General features: G+C 43.5%; 1 protein-coding gene across 1 annotated transcript; it reads left to right on the top strand.

Annotated features, from left to right (window-relative positions):
• The first annotated feature begins 2200 nt into the window (after positions 1-2200).
• Positions 2201-19434, top strand: dyrk4 (dual-specificity tyrosine-(Y)-phosphorylation regulated kinase 4). The gene is given in 15 exon segments (XM_036126859.1): positions 2201-2639; positions 10517-10600; positions 12634-12780; positions 12917-13067; positions 13274-13437; positions 13680-13816; positions 14363-14503; positions 15168-15306; positions 15541-15622; positions 15711-15883; positions 16838-16898; positions 17402-17531; positions 17684-17841; positions 17933-18096; positions 18098-19434. Coding segments are annotated over 15 exon segments (1893 nt in total). The 5' UTR covers positions 2201-2549; the 3' UTR covers positions 18170-19434.
• The last annotated feature ends 527 nt before the right edge of the window (positions 19435-19961 follow it).

The following is a 19961-nucleotide window of genomic DNA, read 5'->3' as shown; positions in this document are numbered from 1 at the left end:
ATCTGGGTCTGAGGAGCAGAGAGACAATAAGTACGTCTGCTCATTTAAAGACAGTCGTTACTTAGACGGAAAATATGACATGAAATAGGTAGAAAACCTAAACATCTTGAGACTGCATCAGAGTCCTTCTCCTATAAATCTGTGCAGGAAATGAGGGTGGAAGTAGATACAGCCAAGGATGACGCCTGCAAAAAAAAAATAAGCTGCAGTTTCTGTTTAAGGATTTTGCAAAAACTTGCAATAAGGATCTTGGATTTAAGGGAAGGAACAACAACAAGGACACGACACAGCTGAACCTGTGGAGCAGGAGCGACTGTGGCTCACAGGGAAGAGCAGCCATCTTGTAATCCTTTGTGCTCATAAACACGCCCTGCTGCAGTCCTGACGGTCCGGCTGTTGACTCAGCTAAATGGTAAACTGACTGAATTTATGCAGCACTTTTCTACTCCTACCGACCACTCCAAGCATTTTTATAGCAGAGCCAAATTCATCCATTCGTGCAGATTGGTATGCAGCTTGGAGTTAAGTGCCTTGCCCAGGGGCAGATAAACATGTGGCATGACATGTAGCTAACAAATAGCTACAGCAGCAATGTTTGGTTGGTTTTTACAGTGTCTGAACCAAACATTGACTGCAGATGCTGTCTCCCCCTCCAACCTTCACAGATGTAGCATCAGGTTGTGAGAAAACCAACGGCACAAAGACATGTAGAGTTTGAGCAGCATGAGGGACAAGGGGCTCAGAGCAACATTTTACATTGCTGCCCTCCATTGAACCTGTCAGGAATCTCAGCTAGTGGGAGCATATAGATGTAGAATAGAAGGGTTCCCAGGACTGAACCTTGGGGAACCCCACATGTGACTTTTGTCCGCTCTGATGAGAAATTACCTGTTGACACAAAGAAGTCCCTGTTTTTTAGGTAGGATTTGAACCAGTTAAGAGTTTTACCAGATTTCAGAGATTGAAATGAATCTGACTTCAGCTGTAAGTCTGAACACAGTTGAAAAAACTATTAGACTGCAAAAGGGAAACTAAAAGTAAGTCAAATTTGCTTGAAATCAGTGTATTTTCCTTGATTTGAGCAGCTAAATAAGACTATTTGCCAATGGAATACGTTTTTTTGCACTTAAAATAAGAACAATTCATCTCCATCATCTTATTTCAAGTGCAGGATGTCTAATTATCTTATTTTAGGGGTAAAAATACTAATTCCATTGGCAAATGGTCTTATTTAGCTGCTCAAATCAAGGAAACATACATCATTTGAAGAAAAATTTATTTACTTTTAGTTCCCTTTTTGTAGTGTTAAATCTTTAAATTAAATCTGATTTGCCTGAGAGTATCAGTATAGTGAAAGTAAATCATTGTGTTCTGTTTTTTTGCAGCTTATTGTTTCCACTAAGTCCAGTCTTATGTCACATTAATAAATGTGCTAATGTCTAAAGATTTATAAATACTTTAAAAATTCAGATTTACCGGTGTGGGTTGATTTAAATCAATCTTACAACTGAGCCTCCAAACTGTAAAGAGGCTCAGTTGTATAATAAACTATTCCTGTCAAACATTGTTTTCTAACTGTAAAAGTGAGAAATCAAATCTTAATAAAACTACGTTTAAATCAAAGAATCTAATTAGAAATTACTAGAATGACTAAATATCAAAGGAAATGACCAGAAACAAAGGTGTTTGGTAGTCAGCGACGTTTAGGCGTCCCTCAGCGACCCGTGGCAGCTCTACTGTGAGAAGACGGGTAAAAAAGATGGAGGATAAGACGAGGAGAGGCAGGCGGGGGGTGTGGCGTCCCGCTAGCTGCGTCTCCAGGATACAGTGGCGAGTGTGAATGGAGAGGAAAGTTTGAGGCGTCTGCTGGGCCCCACGGGAGGCCCATTAGAGCAGAACCTCCTCCCAGGCTGACTTCCTCAGCCCCATGAGGAGCTCACCTGGGAGCACGATGGGATCTGCATCTGCCATACCTTCCCTCTCATTGTTTGTTCGCCCCCCCCCCCCCCTCCTCCGCCCATCCACCAATCCGCCGCTCTCAGAGCCCTACAGGAGACACAGAGCCAGGCCCCCGCTGCTTTATCTCCGGCTCAGGATGGGTCCCCGGTTGAATCCCATCCGTACGTCAGAGGCAAAGACGAAGAACGCTCCCTCCCCAGTGCTGCCATCAGCTTCTTCTCTCCTCTCTCTGTCCGTACCCCAGAACGGGCGCTGGCATGTAAGGATGGATACCTAGATGATGCTCGGCATCCTGGACGTGTTGGGGAGGCACTGAATTAAGAGGTGATCCAGATTTTAAGCAGGTGAACAGATCTAAAGGTGGAGACTCAGCTGCAGATCAGAGGAGGAGCTTCATGGCACAAAGTGGACCCCAGGTTCTAAAAGAAAACATTCTGGCCTAAAATCTTCATGACCAGTTTTGTGGCTCTGCAAACAACCCGGTGTTTCCTTTATTTACTGGGAGACGTCCCTCGCTCTGGCTGGAGATGAGGTTGGCCGGCTGAGGAGGCGTTCAGGCTGTGCTGGTGGCAGCATGGAGGAGGTGTGCTATGTGGGAAGACGGGACCTCACCTGCCTGCTGTGGGCTCAGGTTGCTCCTCTGTTGCTGCCTGGGGAGGAAGAGGAGGGTCCAGCCAGAGGTAGGCGTGAAGGCAAGCTGCTGTTTTCACTGTTTTCCCTTCTTTCAGACTAATCTGCTCATTATTTATCAATATTTCAACTGAATTCATATCTGTTTGGAGTTTTTTTAAAACTCTAATCTGTTGTTGATTTCTCTTATATGAATTATAAATTACCCATCATGCTTTGCTGCATGGGTTTTTCATTGCCAAGGCGATAAATGCTGCGCTGCGTCCTTTTGTCTCCTGGGTGAAGACGGACTGACTCTGTCTCACCTGAGGCTGATTCACAGGAAACATCACAGACTCGTGGCTCCGTCAGCAGGCAAGGTTTAAAGAATTATTACATTTATTAAAGAAACAAACCCAAAGTCCACAGGTCTCCTTCTACTGCAGATACAGCTGGGACACACATTAAATATCATTGATAATAACTTCATAGAACCGCAATATTAATTAAGACATTAGCAGCATTTTACTAACCAAAAATCCAGAATATTTGATCAGGACGACATCCCACTAGGTACTTCGTTAGTGGAAACTCCACATGGTTTGCTCTGCTTTTGGTTTCAGCGCATCTGGTACTCGAAATAAAAGTTCCTGCTTGCTCCAGAAATTGACAGTCTGGCAATCATTTTTTAGATTTCAATATTTTTCTTCCTCTTTCTGTTGAGGAGCTCCATTCCTCGCGCTTCTGCTCGCTCAGCCGTAGATCCGCTTTGGTTTCCAAAAAGGGTTTGGAAAGCACTGTTGCTTGTCTTGGTGCTGTAATGCACAACCAGATTCTTGTAATCCAGGCATAAAGTTTTGAAAAACAAACTTGGAATTAGCTCTCCTCTTAAGAATAAATATAATACTGCCCTGCTCTGACACCACGTTGTCATGTGACTGTGGAAAGCCAATGAAGATGCTATATAAGCAGGAAGTAGTGGCTGCTGGGAAAGAGTTTGTTGGAGGTTATAGGAGCAGCCTACTGGGGCCAGACTGGGCAAGAAGTAGCAGGGTTTGTTTTTTTTGTTGTTGAAGCCACAGAGTTGGTCAGGTGTTGATGGCAAGCTAGGAACCTACTGCTAAGGCAAGAAAGCCTGAAGCTCATCCCAGCCCAGAATTCACCTGTTGGGTATCACCTGCTCTGAATTAGCTGGTAGGAGGCTTCATAGCCTCCCCTTTAAATCACCGTCCCGTTTTTTCAACTCATTGCCCCCAGCCTTTCTACATTAACCCTCCCCTCCGTTTTGAATCTGTTGGGCTTTTGTCTGCTGGGCCGTTGAACTGGATGCTGCATGTGGCATACACTGCTGCTGGGACCTGGATTTCTCTGGACCTTGTTATTTAAGAAATATGCAGAAGTCTTGCAGGACTGTGAACTAATGAAATCCATCCATTCATTTCCGACACGCTTATCCCCATTGGGGTCGGGGGGGGGGGGGGGGGGTACACCCTGGACAGGTCGCCAGTCCGTCGCAGTGACCTGATCAATTGTATTTAAGATTTTAATGGCCATTGTTTTGATATCTTTGTGTGTCCGTTATGCTTGTCTTCCTGCACAATGTATGGTATGAACAAAAAGGTGTTGTCCAGAAAGGCTAGAGGTGTCCCATCAGGGGCAGAGACAGGAGACAGGAGACAGGGCCTTGGTCCAGACTTGGGTCGTTCACAGGAAGCAGGAGAATCCAGGCACAGGCAGAGACAGGCAGGCGTGGTCAAGAGGCAAGAGATCGATGTCCAGAACACAGAAGCCAACAGGAGAATCCGATAAGGGCAAGGCAGGCAGGAGAAAACCAGAACGAGACAGGTCGATGATCAGAAGGTCCAACAACGGGACGCTGGATGGTCTACTCACCTGATGGCTTTCAAGAATCTGGCGGTTACACGCTGGGAGAGCCAGGAATATGTGGTGCTCCTTCCAGGTGCAACAGCCCCAGTAATTGGAGCTGCAGCAGGTGTAACCACTCAGACCTGATTACTGGTGCAGCACAGAGAGCAGGAAGTGATGTCACAGAACTGCAAAAAGGAGCTTTTCAGGCACGAGCAGACAGGAATCATTACAGGCTGCTGCTTTGGTTAGGCAGGTCTGGGCCCAAAGTGGCTCCAAACACCATGTCGACCGGTGGCTAATAACAAGCACTCCAGGTAATAAAATTTGCAGTATTGGTCAGAGCCTGTCAGAGAGGGCTACTAGTAGCGTTAATAATCCTGTTCCTGGTCCTGCTAGTAGGAGATGTTTGACCTTTTCTAACGATGTCCAGCTTTGCTTCAAAAGTCCGTCCTGAAAATGGCTTTGACAAGAAAATCTGCAAACAAATTAATTTCTTCTTCTCCTGCAGTCGTTGGTTGACCAAAAAAGCGAGGTGCATCTCTGGTTAGTCCGCTCTCTGACCATCCAGTCCAACGGTGTGAATAAACTCATGTTACATACGCCTGCTAGGCACGGGTGTCCATGGTCACCTAAACTAAAGCAGCAGCTTCATCGACTCTGTACTACTGTGCTATATGCTACAGGGTCTGCAGAACTGATAGTGAAGGCAACAAATGTACCTGACCAATTACCTGAAATGTAATTGATCAAATGCTTTAATGTGAACCAGATGTCTGGAAGAACGGGGTCATGGACGTCCCCAGCAGTCAGAGAGTAAAAGGCCAAGAACATCCTGAATAGGTCACCATTTCTTATCAGGGCGACCATGAAGACATTCCCACCTGAAGGCGATCGGCCCGGGGTGCGTGTTTCTGAGCTGTGGGAGGAGGCTGGAGTTCTTGGCTAGAACCCACACATGCAGAGGGAGAACATTGCTGCAAGGCAACGGTTAACAGCTGCACTGCTTTACTTTGCAGCCTTTATGTCAAGCATGTCTTATAAATGTCTAATTCATGTCTTTAAAGATTTAGCCATCTGTTGGTTTAGTTAGATGGACCCTGTCTAATTTATGATCACGGACAGAGGAGCAGGGACTGCAGACTCTGGTCGTTTTAAGGAGGAGAGAAGCTGCTTTATTAGTGGAGGCTGATTACTGAGGTGTCCAGGACTGTTACATAACAGGATCATCTTATCATATTCATCTCCTGTTGTTGTGGACTAATCATCACATGGAGCTGTTTTCCTCTTGCAGATAGAGATTAGTCACTGGAAAACAACCTCTTGAATTTACGTAATAGTGCTGAAGTGCAGTTGGTTGTTTTTCTCTTTCTCTTGTAGTGAGTTGGATAAAAGCTCTTGGAAATATTCAGACCGCTTTAACTTTTTCCCCATTGTGTTCCTGTCACCACCACAGAACCTCGTGGTGTTTTCTTTGGGTTTTAGTTGGTAAAGCAACGCAAAGAGGAGAAAAATGGTGATTTGTGGAAGTTTAGGTTCAGCCGAGTTTTCTTTGAGACGATCATGTCAGCAAACAGAATCCAGCTGTAAGTAATTTAACCTCATAATAAATGCAGCTGTTTTCTGAAGGCCTCAGAGGTTCTTCAGAGAACATTAGAGAACATCCAGCATCATGGAGACCAAGGAACCCAGCAGACGGGTCAGGGAAGAAATCAATGAATTATGAGGGATTGCTGCAAAGCCATCAACAATGCAGACGACTGTCCACTGTGGCTCTACGCTCTTTCAGGAGGAGTGAATGCTGCTTGGAGAGACTTGATGCAACCTGCTGGGTTTCCTTAGAGAGGAAACTTTCTCACCAACCTGGAGGATCTGAAGGAGTCTGACTTTGGAAAGAGACTTGAGACGACATGTGTTCATTGGAGCTGTATAAATTAAATTAAATTGAATTGAAATCTGCATTGAAATGTACTGTTTTGAGATGTTTATATTTAATTTCAGACTTTCACATTCAAATCTTTTTTTAAACGCCTTATATTAATATTTAAAAGATTTTCCAGTTAAAACGTTTTCGTGGATCCGGTTTCCTTCACCGAAACCGTCTAAAATAGCAAGTATTTGACGGAGAATGATTAGATTTACAGGTTGACTACACGAGACGCCTTCTGGCGCAGAGCCTCTCCGTCATCTGGAGGGCGAGCTGTCTGCATGTTATTTACTGCCCTGTGCGCTCCGGCACGGAGGTGCGTGCGTCAAGCCCCCCTCGCTCTCCGCCGCTCTCCTTCTCCTCAGAGCTGCTGTTAGAAAGCGCCTGGGTCATAATAGGCTTGCTGGAGGTGGAGGACATTAAAATAAAAGACCTATATCGGTCCGTCCCCAGCTGTCAGAGGCAGCAACCCGAACAGGTGGCTCCTTCAGGCGCAGGGACCGTCGACAGCTTGTCGCGCTCGCTAATCTCCGCTGTGACGACAGCGCATTACCCGGTGCGCGTAAAACCGGCAGTGCGGGAGGTTTGGGTCGGGGATTCTCATCAGTCATCAGGATTTTACTCATCGCTGCCGGTTCCGTGGGAGACGAAGACAGATTTTTCTCTTTTCCTTTGGAAAGTCTGGCTTTTTCTTTGTGGATGCTCTGAGTTGGAAATAATGACTTTTTGTAGGATTTTATAAATTTCTCCTGTGAATTTGAGCCGCAAAGACTGACTGAAAACAGCATGTTGCCGGAAATAAATAACAAGGTGAGACACAGCTGGGGGGAAACTCTTAAAATCTGTATTTTTTGTAAGACTGACATCATTATGCAGATTTTAGGAGTTGAAAAGAACAAATGTGGACGGCTGTCCTTTTTTAGCTGTGTTGATCTAATTGATATAATCTAAGAAATAAATGTTGTTTAACATGAAGTGCAAATTCCAAACCTTAAGTTGTATTAGAATGGTGTCATTTATATTAATGTTTGCTAAAACGCTGCACTGTAATTGAATGTGAAGTGAGCTGTTTCTGCCTAGATACAGATCCAACATTTGCAGTGATTTCATTTTTGCATAAATTCAAGGGTGAAACTTGACAATAGAGCCGCCAAATTGACGCCCTAACTTTATAAACCAAAACTTTGCTATGGTTTATGGATTTAAATAGTGAAATATTTCAAATTAGACCTTAATTCTGGTGTCTCCTCTCCTTGTTAACGCTTTTTAACGCTGATTTTAAAGTTCTGCACCTTTGTTCCTGAACACATGCCAAGTTTTGGTGAAAAATCTGATCCATTTCTATTTCAGTCGTTGTTTAGCCCATTTATTTCAGTGTTTGTTGTGCTGACAGATTCCATAAGTCTAAATGTGTGCTGGTATGTTTTTCACGCCGTACATGGGGGCTGTTAAATTTATCCATTGCTGTTATGGGATCTTAAAACAGTAAAACTCGTGTTAAATATACAGATGGGTCAGCTTCAGAAGCATCGTTCTGACCTCCTGGTCAAACTGGGGTCATGATCCGCTGTAGAGACGATACGATGGACTGATTTCACGCTGATAATTAAACATCTGACAGATGATAGTGGGAGCGTTTTACAGTTTGTTGATGTTTACTTTGGTTCCCCCGGTTTATGGCCTCGCTTTGGCCCTCTGACCAACTGACCCTCCTGGAGATGAAGCTCCTCTCTCACATTTGCAAGGATCATCCTAGATCAACGAAAGCTGTGCAGCTGCATGGACAAAGTGGATCACTAACCTGAATGTAGCAACTTAAAAAGTTTCTTTTGTAAAACCTTGGAGCATCTTTTATTGTTTTTAGCTGCAGCTTTGAAGCAGGAGTTGATTCTGTCGTGATCGCCTACGAGTTTTTCTCTGTTTTGGTGCTGATCTGCGTTCATATCAGCTGAACATGTGGTCAGATGTCACTGACCTGTGACTCCGGTTCACCCGTTGAGAAGACAGCAGTTTGATGGTCATTAGAGAAGCTTACAGCGGATCTTCACAGCTGGTGTTTTAGGAAGCCGACCTGCCACGGTGACCTACACGGCTCCTGGTGTCGCACGCTCAACCTCCGAGGTCGAAACACGACTAAACAGCCGCGCCGCTGCAACTACATGTACTCCACCTCCCTGACTGAACACAGGAGTTTACCAATCATAGCGTAGAGTTAATAACCCTCAGGCATATTTAAATGTAGATACTTTATCTGTTAAACAAAAAAGGTTTCAACACAGGATTGTTACATCCGAACCAGAAAAGAAGAAGCTGGCACACAGAGAGCTATGGGCTGCTATGTTAATGGAAAGTTGAGTGGAAGGAAAAACGAGGGCAGAGAAAGGTGCACATGCCGCAAAGTTTTGTCTTTAATCTTAGATAAAATAAGATTGGATAAGATAAGCTTTATTGATCTCACATTGGAAAAATTCACTTGCCACATCGGCTCATAAGAGAGAAGGTGCAAATGTAGGAAAGGTGCATCAGTTATATACAGTGAATCTTCATATATATACAGTGGATCAAAGAAAAAGAGAAAAATAAGAATAAAAATACAAAAAAAATAGGAATGGACATGTGATGTCTTATTTACATTCACGGTGATTAGACTGACGGTCCAGCATTATGAATGAAGGGACTGGGGGTTGAATCGAACTTCTTTGAGACCTAAATTTATTTATTTTTCTCTGCTGGAAGCGTAGAAATAAACACTAGAAATTAATGAAGCTCTATAACATAAATTGATATGCTTGAAACTGAATTTCTGAAATGAGGTTTCATGAAGCTGTGTATCAACGTAAATGAGAACAGAGACGTCGGGGATTGCTGAATGAGTTGTTAAAGGTTTAAATGAATGAACTGGAATTAATCTAATCTGTCTGTAGGATTCTTTGACGTGTTATTGTATTTCTGCATAGATAACTGAATGTATGCCTAGTAAAGTGCATTGAGGTCACATTTGTTGAGAGTAGGTGTTATAATAAAAACTGAAATGACTTGAACTAAATTAAAGAGTAGCTCGAGGACTTTTTTTTTTTCTTCAGTTTCCTTGAATGGCACCTCAGTGGATTTAGTTTGTATTTCTTAGGCCTCCAGTCAGCGGTAAAGCCCTGAGATTACGATGGGGAAGTTCTTTCCTACGTCGCACCTGCAAACAGCACACCACTCATCCTGATCAGCCCCTCCCTCCTTCTCTGCCAGAGAGGTAGATTGAGTTTAGCACGGATCCCCACATGAGGATAAGCCTTTATTCACCCATATGGTGCCGCCCACCAGAGATGCACGCTGATTAATGAAGCACGTGTAAGCTGGCTCTGAATCATTACAGTGTGTGCTTCAGCGTTCTTTTTTCCTCCCTTTTCTGGGACATCGAGATGTTTTGGGTGCTTCACGTTCTGCCAAACTGATCTCCAGCGGGCTCCTCCTTCTGCGCACACATTGACGTGCACCTGCACCGAGCACGGAGACGACGGTTGTTGCTGGGTTTTTGCAGGAGTGATCTATTTTAGGATCACAGTGCATTATTTTTACTGGCCTGGTTATAGGCCGGCTCAGATGCCCAGAGGCTGTGGGTTGCTAAAGAGACTGGAGAACCAAGCCAGAACAAGCTGTGTGATTATTATGTTACTCAGCTCCATTAGGGCTGGACCATAATTCAATAACATTAGATATCGATGATAGGAAAAAAAAGGGTCAATAAAAAGTTTAATAGAATAACAGTTTTCCTCCCTTGTACATTCTAGTCATAGGTTAATATTTAAGTCATTATATCCTCCCAACCAATCACAACGCAGACCCAGGAACAAAGCTCCGCCCCCTTCAAAGGCTTTTTTTTAAATACTTGCAGTTTTTGGTAAAAAGTTGGTTGAATAAAAGATTGAGTTTGACTTTAGTGTTTGTTTTTCATCTTAAAATATATTTATTGAATTTGTTGATAATTATCGATATCGATCAAAATGATTTGTATTTTATTTAGTGGAAAGCAACAATGATCCCATATTAAATCATTCTGTGCTGAATTGAAATAAAAAATAAAGGTCACACGTCTTGCATGGCTACTTTTATTTGCTGCCATCTTTTTCCTCATTTAGTTGAACCTCTTCATCTCTCCTGCAGGCGTCACGGCCGGAGGCGTTCCCTCACCCTCACCGGCTCCCAGCGGAGGGCAGCCGTATCGGAACCAACCGGCCCTGCTCACAGGTCAGTGCTTCCTGCCCGCGTGACGCCGCTGCAGCCGACACAACCCAGAACGTGACGTAACGACAGGAGCATCATTTGAGCTTTGATCATTCCACGAGTGAAAAGCCCACTTCTTTCACCACATGTGATCAGCATCTATAGAGGGGATTCTTTTGAACATTAAAGGCCTCTCTGTTGTTACTCACACTATTTGGGTTATTAACAGTGAAGCGAAAACAGAAGCTGGCTCTCAGCTATCAACACACATGATCCTCATGATAACTACTGCTGCAGCTGCGCAGCCGTTTTCCATGTGTACATGCACATGTAAACCTACCACTGGTTCCAGAACGTCGTATTTAAACATCCTGTTCCCTCGGCCAGTTTGCCCGTTGTGGCATGTGCCTGTGACTATATTTAGCCCCGTCTCCATGCGTCACAACCAGGTTAGCGGATCCTGCTGCAGCATGCATCACATCAAATTAAAAAATTATAAATAACTGCCGTCTAGGAAAAGAAAAAAAAAAACTTTGTGGGGTTTTGTGAATGATTGAGAGTGAACTGGATGTGGGGATGCATTACAGGCACGGAGCAGCAGGACTGGCGTGGCACAGGAGGGCTAATTTCGTCCATCATTGTAGGGGCTGAGCGCCGCATGGCTGCAACACATGTAATCGTGCGGCGAGAGCAATCACAGTGTCAGTCAGAGAAAAGCCGGTCGCTGCGCAGCGCCTTCTCCCACAAAGACGCCACAGACAGCCGCTGTCAGAGCCCCGCCCGGCGAGGCTTTGTCTCCGCGTTACTCTCATCACGGCTGGTAATTCCAGCCGCCGCCTGCCAGGGGGGTCCAGGTCACCTGAGCCTCCATGATGGGAGGTAGAACGTGAGAGAGAGACCAGGCTGATGAGGAACCGCGTGATCCAGATCATGCAGGAGGAACTTTGTGCAGAAAGAGGGGAAAATACGCAGCTTTAATGTAAGAAAACAATATGGGGCAGGGATAAGTTGCCTCAGCTAAGGTCAAAGTTAATAACGTCCTTGGTGGAAGAGTTTCAAGGCCAGAAATCTTAATTCCCCCCAAAAAATACTTTTAAAAAATACTTTTTTGGACTTAAGAGACAAAAGTGGACTTTTGTTTCACGTCTGGTTTAAAACTAACATTTCTTTAGTAGTTCTGCCCTAGATTATCTAATTTCTGTTCCAGTTACTTTTCTGTTATTTCTTTGGTTCTCAGTGTGAATCCACAGCCTTGCACACCAGTGGCTATATTTGACATCGTTGCCCCCCCTTAGCATTTATTTCCGCTCAAAGGAATTTCATCCCTTTCTCATGTTTAACTGCGAGACGCTCCTTATTGTTACACTGGAAGTCTGATAAATATCTGTGTCTATTTCCTTTGTTCAATGGTTTAGTATAAATGTGCCTTTATTTGATTAGATTTTTGTGCAGACTTTATGGAGCTGAGCTTTTTTGGTGAGGGGAGGGGAGGGTAAGATTAAAGAGGAAAATGTAAATATGTGCCGTAAACTTGTGCATTGTATGGCTCTTTTTAATTTTTCTCTCATGTATGAAACATTATGGCCAACTTTGTGAAATGTCTATTATAATATATTTTATATTTTTATAAAAACTAACCCAGCATTTCAGAAACTGAAGTTTTAAAACAGGCTTACCTTATATCAGCCAAATTAGTTTTTCTTAGGATGAAACCAAAACGACCAAGAGCCTTTTTTCAGCCAGCTGATCGGCAGTGTGTGGCAACAGGTGGGGGAGGGGCAGTGCTTCTTGAACCTTGCTGCAGGAAAATATTACGGCCCCCAGCCTCGTTAAAAAAAACTTAAACCGTAGGAAAGGTGTGATGTTGGGAACGCGTTTTTTAAACCCTGGTTCTGAACCAACCAGAGCCGGATTTCCAGCACCAACAAGCTCAATCCATTTGCAGTTTGATGAATCACATTTTCTTTATATGTTGTCACTCTTTCATACAATAATGTCTCATTGTGTCTTTAACTACTGCAAGTCTGAAAATATGAAACGGTTTCTGTGAATTACAGAAGTTCAGCTCTGGTTTGGGCTCCCTGCCTCAGCTTGAAACGCCGGTGGTCCAGGTGGTGGTCAGCAATGCCAAAAACCAGCACCAGCAGTCCGACAACATCCTGCCCCAAATCACCAACAAAGGGGGTCAAAACAACTACCAAACGGTGAGAGCCTCATCCACTGAGCAGCTGTCAGGTCTTTTAACGCAACAGATCAGCTTCTACAGATGTTCAGCTGTCCAAACGAATTTTAGCTTTTGTTCCTTTTGCTCATATTCAAAAGCACATTTTTTTTGTGCAGGTCGAGAGGTCAAAGCCAACGCAGCAGTTCTCGATGCGCGGCGGTGCAGCGACAGATAAAGTGTCCGCGCCTCGAAACAGCAAAGTCTTCAGCAACAAGCTGGAGAAGGAGAAAGTGTATGAAGGACAGAGGCTGCCCATGTCACCTACAGGTGCGTACGCCCGGATGAGGACGTTCATCTGGATTACAGGAGCTCAGAGACAGGCTTTCACGCCTTTATTAATGTGTAGGTGGGCTCCTGTTAATGAGTTACCAGTGCTATTTAAAGACGCCGCTCCTCAACCCTCTGCTGGGGAGTTTTAAATGTAACGCTGACTCATCATTCCCTCCTCCTCCTCCACCAACTTCCTGCTGCAGAGGCGATCAATAACTTCAGGGAGCGCCTGACGGAGTTCGAGCAGGAGGAGATCAACGACTACGCAGAGGTGTGGTACCTGGGTCTGGGCTCCCAGAAAATCGAGGGTTCCCAGGGAGCGGCGCAGAACAACGGATACGATGACGAACACGGGAGCTACGTCAGGGTAATGACATGTTGAGGAGGCTTATCGATGTGAGGGATGGCTTAGAGGGTTTGATGCAAGCAGAGGGCTGTTATTTCTGGCAGGAATCACTGAATGCTGCTATATATATATATATATATATATATATATATATATATATATATATATATATATATATATATATATATATATATATATATAGTGTGTAGTGATAGTGGACTATATGATAGGAGAGCTTCATGGTGTTTTCTGCTGTCTTCCAGGTGCTGCATGACCACATTGCATACAGGTTTGAAGTTCTTGAAGTGATCGGGAAAGGGTCCTTTGGCCAAGTCCTAAAATGTTTGGACCACAAGAACAACGAACTGGTCGCCATCAAGATGATTCGCAACAAGAAGAGGTGCGTGCTCACCTTTCCTCTCTTCACTTCATTTAATTTATTTCTCTTCCGTTTGGATCTTCCTGCAAACGGAGGAACTTTTAGGAAAATGACCCTGGTTATTTACAGCTTCCGAACATATTCCACCTCTCCACATCTGAAGAATAAATGACTTGTGACTAACCCAGAGCCATCTTTTGGCATTTCTTCAACATCTGATAGCGTTGTAAGATTTTCCCACATGCTTGCTCCGTGATCGTTTTACATTTTATGAGTCTGCCAATTTGTTGCGACCAGATTTAGCCTGATGGGAGTCGGTGCTTCAGGGTGTTATCTTACCTGTCCTTCGCCACTGAGAGACACAGTCGGCTACAAATGCCTGAGTCCTGCTGGCCTTTGGGGTTTTTCACCACTTCAATAATGCAGAAAACAAAATGGCCGCAGCGTGCCTCAGATTGCTGCGGGGAAACTCCTCTCTCCATCCGATTCTCAGTACCAATGCATGCTTTGATGAAACATCTGTTTCTTTGAATTTTAACAGTTTCTACATTGGGTTTTTTTCTGCAGGTTTCATCACCAAGCTCTCGTCGAGCTGAAGATTCTGGAGGTGATAAAGAAGAAGGACAAAGACAACCTGCACAACGTCATTCACATGAAGGAGCACTTCTACTTCCGGAACCACCTTTGCATCTCCTTCGAGCTTCTCGGGTTAGTGAGAGCATAAACGAGCGCGCCTTCAAAGGAGACTCTAAACACTTTGATGAATAATTGATCTCCTAATTGGAGGCGCTTCACCTTTAACACGTTCAACCCTAACCCTGATGCCCAAACCCAGTTCTCTCTGAGTTCTAGTTTTACTGGTAAATAACTGTACTAACAACAGAGTTAAGTGGTTTCTACCTGTTAGAACAGAGCGCCGCTGATATCTATTTGAAGGGATGAAGTTTTATGTGTCACTCAGGCTGAATGACCTTTAGGGGACGTCTTGGGCCGGCACCTTGTCTAACGTTACCGTCACCGTATCCTTTAGTTAAAGCCTCGATCAGGGCCCTATCTCTTACCCCGTCTTGCTTCATGGTGCGAAGGATCCAGTTGCGTAGACTCTAAAGAAGTTTATGCTTATCACAAGAAGCAAGAATAGCACTCTGTGTCTCTGCCTGCCTGTGAACGTGAACACAATCAGCTCTTTTTCACGTACGTTGCCAAAGTCCAGGTTAAATCAGAGGTGTCTGGTTCCTTTGTAAGATTTCTTACATTGTTCTTTCTGCAGAAACATGTGGTGATACAACAAAAATAAAAGTTAAAGAGGAGATTTAATTAATCCCGTGAATGTTCTTCAGCACCGTGATGGATGTTTCGTCCCTTCTGACAGGGTGAACCTTTATGAACTCATCAAAAAGAACAACTTCCAGGGCTTCAGCCTGGCTCTCATCCGGCGGTTCGCCCACGCTCTTCTCCGCTGCCTGCAGATGCTGCACAGGGAGAAGATAATCCACTGTGACCTCAAACCGGTACGGACATTTAAATCACCTCCGTATGTTTTTAGAAAATGACTGATGGGACTGACTGCTGTCCGTCTCTGGATGGAGATCATGCTTTTGCACTGAATCACCTTCTGCTGTCGCTGATTTCATTCTGAAGTTTTCCTGGAATGACGTTGAGCTCCCTCTTGTGGGGAGAAGCTGCACTGCAACCACTACTTGAGTGGAGGGTTTTTAATTTGTTTGCAAAAAATCTTTCAACAGGAGAACATCCTTCTGTCCCAGCGAGGGCCGGGAAACATCAAGGTGGTCGACTTTGGATCGAGCTGCTACGAACAGCAAAGAGGTAAAAAGCAGAAAACTGTCTAGAAATAAATATAAATATCTGAATGCGCCCTGTTTCCTTATTTCCCCTCTACCTTCTCTGTCCTCAGTGTACACCTACATCCAGAGTCGCTTCTATCGCTCCCCGGAGGTGATACTGGGCCACCCGTACAGCATGGCCATCGACATGTGGAGTCTGGGCTGCATCCTAGCTGAGCTCTACACCGGCTACCCTCTCTTCCCAGGAGAGAGCGAAGTGGAGCAGATAGCCTGCATAATGGAGGTGGGACACAGAACAACACTGCTGGGGAAAAGTCTTCACCACCTTGCAAATTTCTTCTGTTTGTCCTTCAATTCAGTTCAATTTGTCCACAGTGGACAGTCGTCTGCATTGTTGATGGCTTTGCAGCAATCCCTCATACTGAGCATGCATGAAGCGACAGTGGAGAGGAAAACTCCCCTTTAACAGGGAGGAGAACCTCCAGCAGAACCAGAACCAGGCTCAGTGTGAACGCTCATCTGCCTCCACCCACTGGGGCTTAGAGAAGACAGAGCAGAGACACAGGAAGCACAGAAGCTCACATTGACCCAGGAGTACTTTCTATGTTAGAGAAGACAGAGCAGAGACACAGAAAGCTCAGAAGCTCACATTGACCCAGGAGTACTTTCTATGTTAGATGGTAATAGAAGATGATCTGCCTCCCCTGATGATGTCACAGCTAACAGAACACCAGACCAGGTGTACCTTCTATGAAGAGAAAAATGAGAGAGAACAAAAAGTTAAAAGCTGAAATAACAACAAACAATACAGATTGGAGAGCAGTAGGAGAACTCAGCAGAGAGAGAGAAATAGACCCTGATGTCCTCCAGCAGCCTAAGCCTATAGCAGCATAACTATAGAGGTAGCTCAGGGTAACATGAGCCACTCTGACTAGAAGCTTTGTCACAAAGGAAAGTTTTAAGTCTAGTCCTAAAAGTAGACGGGGTGTCTGCCTCACATTTCAGATCAGCAAACTAATAATTTTGATGGCAGAAAAAGAAGTTTTCAAACGTTGATTTTCTTTGCTAAGGGGAAAAGCTATCCAAACCAAACTGGCCCTGTGTGAAAAAATGTTCCTCCCTAAATCAAAAAAAAAAAAAAAAAAAAAAAGTGTAAAAGGGGTAAATACTTTTAGAAACATATTACTTCTTTGGTTCCTCTGCACTTTAACGAGTTCTGGTATGTTTTAACCTGCAGGTTCTTGGGATGCCTCCAAATGATTTTGTCCAGTCGGCATCAAGGAGGAAATTGTTCTTTGGTAAGAATGTTAGATTGAAATTATTCAGCAAACTGTGTGACCTGTGCAGAAAGCAGTGATGTTGCATTAGAAGCCAAATTCACAAAGCTGTGCTCCATTTTTATTTGCTATAGTTTAAATTCGTTGTATGTCTTTCAACTGATAACAAGCAGCGACTCAAGTTAAAGATGTATTTATTTGTAAGGTGGTCTCAGGTGGTCTAAAGAAATCTTTTGCAATTGTATGTGAAATATTTTTAGAATGAAAAGAGAGCATAATTCTACCTCAGTGGTGATCTACATTAATAATCTGAAGTATGGACAGATTTCCCTCTGCATCACCCCAGAGAGACGCTTTCTGCCTAGTAGGGCTGCTGTGTGTCCAATTTGTCGTGAAAAGGCAGGTTTGTGAATTCGCCCCTTTAGCGCAGGATTTGACCGCCCTGCAAGGCTTGGGTGTTCCAGAAAGAGTAAAAGTGTTTTATTAGCCTGGTTATTTAATAAGTGATTGTGTTGTGTGTGCAGACTCCAAAGGAAACCCGAGGAACATCACTAACAGCAAAGGGAAGAAGCGGAAACCCGACTCCGTGGAGATGTCAGCGGCACTGAAAACCAACGATCCTTTGTTCCTGGATTTTATCCAGCGCTGCCTTGCGTATGTTTAACCAACACCTCTGGCCTCAGCACTTCACAGACTTTCTCTTTGGTCCTGCCTGCTGCACTGACACTTTAAACGTTGTCTGGCTGTTTCAGAGCAGGATTTACCTCTGCTTTTCACGTGTAATTCTCATTTTCCTCTGATTTTAGTTGGGATCCAACAAAAAGAATGACCCCGGATGAAGCGCTGCAGCACCAGTGGATCCTGGAAGGAAATTTCAACAAAGTCCGATCCAGAACCAAGCCGACGGCAAAGAGGACCACCGACAGCTGCAGCAGCAGCGACAGACCAGCAAACAGCCGGCCTGGTGAGAGCGCCGCAAGCTTCCAGATGTGCTTGAAAGCAATAAATCTAACAAGTGCATAAAATAACACATTTGAGTCGTCTTGCTTTCACAGCGGAGAAGGTCGGCTCAGAGCAAGGCAGCAACGACAAGCTGAAGAGGGACAGTTCAGCCGCTGGAACGAAGACGGCGTCTGGCGAACGTCTGCGGCCCATCGGGGCGTCGGCGGAGGAGGAGGTGTGTGAAAGCGACGGCACAAAGAGCCAGGCATCAGGAGGGCGGCGGCGAGAGGCCCGTTCACATCATCATCAAGCCTCAGGAGGAAATGAGCACGGAACGGAAAGACGGCTAGAAACCGTCTGAGAAGGTCGCGTTGCATTCATGACAGCTGGGAAATCCGGACGTTCAGAGGCGAGGCTAAAGGAAGCGACTGCTGTTTGGGTCTGGACCTGCAGAGACGCTTAATACGGTGAACGGGTTCAGCGACGTCTCACCGTAGAGAAATGAAGAAATCTGATGCTAGAAAGCAGCTCAAGTGGATTTTTTCCAACATTTGCCACATGATGAGAAAAAAACAGGAGAAAAAAGAGTGATGGACACGTTTTATGTTCTATATTCTTGTCGAATTTAAATCATTGTATTTTTATAGACGTTGTGATGCATTTAGTTTTTTTTTGCAGACATTGTAACTAACTTTTTCACATCTGAAACATGAAACTTTACAGACCTGCTGTGGGTTAATTTCTGGATTTAAATCTTTGCTGTGCATTGCAAGAAAATCTCAGATTTAAAAAAAAAAATAGACTTTAGCTTTAGGAAAATCCAGTAGAGAGCAGGAAAAGGTCTAAAATGCTCTTTGTTTCTTGAAGACTTTATCTCCTCACAATAGTTTAAAATGTTTAAATATTGAGTCTAATAACGGCTGAGCCAAATGATTTTTATGACCCAATTTATCAAGACACGTTTTATTTGCAGAATTAGGTTGATGACTGGTATTACTTATTATTTCTTCTTTATTTATTGTGGAGTAGCTTGGAGCTTGCTTTTCATATGTCTTGAGAAATTTAACTAAACCCTAAAATGTGGATTTGTAAGAGAATCGATTGTATATATTTCTGCTGTAATTTCTTATACATATGTAAAAGAGAACAGATTTTAAATTTAGACAAGGTTTTACTTGTTGTGCTGTTACTACATGATATCGTTTTGTATGTTTGTTATTCCTAATATTTTTATATTAGAAGCAAAAAGACAATCCTGTCATTGATAGTTTGTGCCTTGCAGTATTAGAAATCCAGCACTTTATTGTTGTTTTGTCGACACTTGCATTAGAAACTGCAGCGTTCCTGTCCAAATATGATCCAGGCCTCCTGCCAGGAGCGCTTTTATTTAATAACACAGTCTCTAATTCTGAATAGATTAATTATTTATAACTTATTTTTCTGTTTGTTTGTTTTTTTTTTTAAACAAAAAAACTTTGAGAAAAACATGTCCCCACTATGTATAAGCTGAATAATGTGATCCTTAGAAGATTGGACTGGAGCTGTTAATACGAGAATACAAGAAAGAAGCAATTTTCATGTATTTCATGCTGAAATAAATGCTGTTTGAAGGACATTTGTTTTAATTATTTAAAATATTTCTTTCTCTTCTTGTGTGTGTTTTTTGTTAATATTTTTATCTGTTTGTGTCCAGGATTTTATCCAAAACTAAATTAAGGTATTTTTATTTTTTCTAGTCTAATGTATATAAACCAAATATGTTTTAAACACAACTGCTTAACATCACTGGTTCTAATACTGAGGACAAATAAATTAATAGTTTTTCTTTTTCAAACACTTTAAAGATACATTATTTCAGTCCGATTAGAAATGAGCTGATAACACGTGGTTTTACAATAATTAAAGCTAAAGCTTTGATAAACTTAAGTCAGCAGCCTGCATCAGTTCTGCTGTATTTAGTGAACAGTTTGTTCTGCTCATGCTGAGACGCCGCCAGCGTTTATTCATTAATATTTCTATCCATCCATTATCTACACCAGCTGATGTGCTCTTATTGCTGGGTTGTGTGTATGCAGGTCGGTTGGGATCTTAAACATACAAACTGTGGGAGGAAGTCAGAGTACCCAGAAAGATTGCACTCAT

The sequence above is a fragment of the Fundulus heteroclitus genome, chromosome 2 (assembly GCF_011125445.2).
Source record: "Fundulus heteroclitus isolate FHET01 chromosome 2, MU-UCD_Fhet_4.1, whole genome shotgun sequence".
Classification (NCBI taxonomy): Eukaryota; Metazoa; Chordata; class Actinopteri; order Cyprinodontiformes; family Fundulidae; genus Fundulus; species Fundulus heteroclitus.
This window is presented reverse-complemented; position numbering and strand designations above follow the sequence as displayed.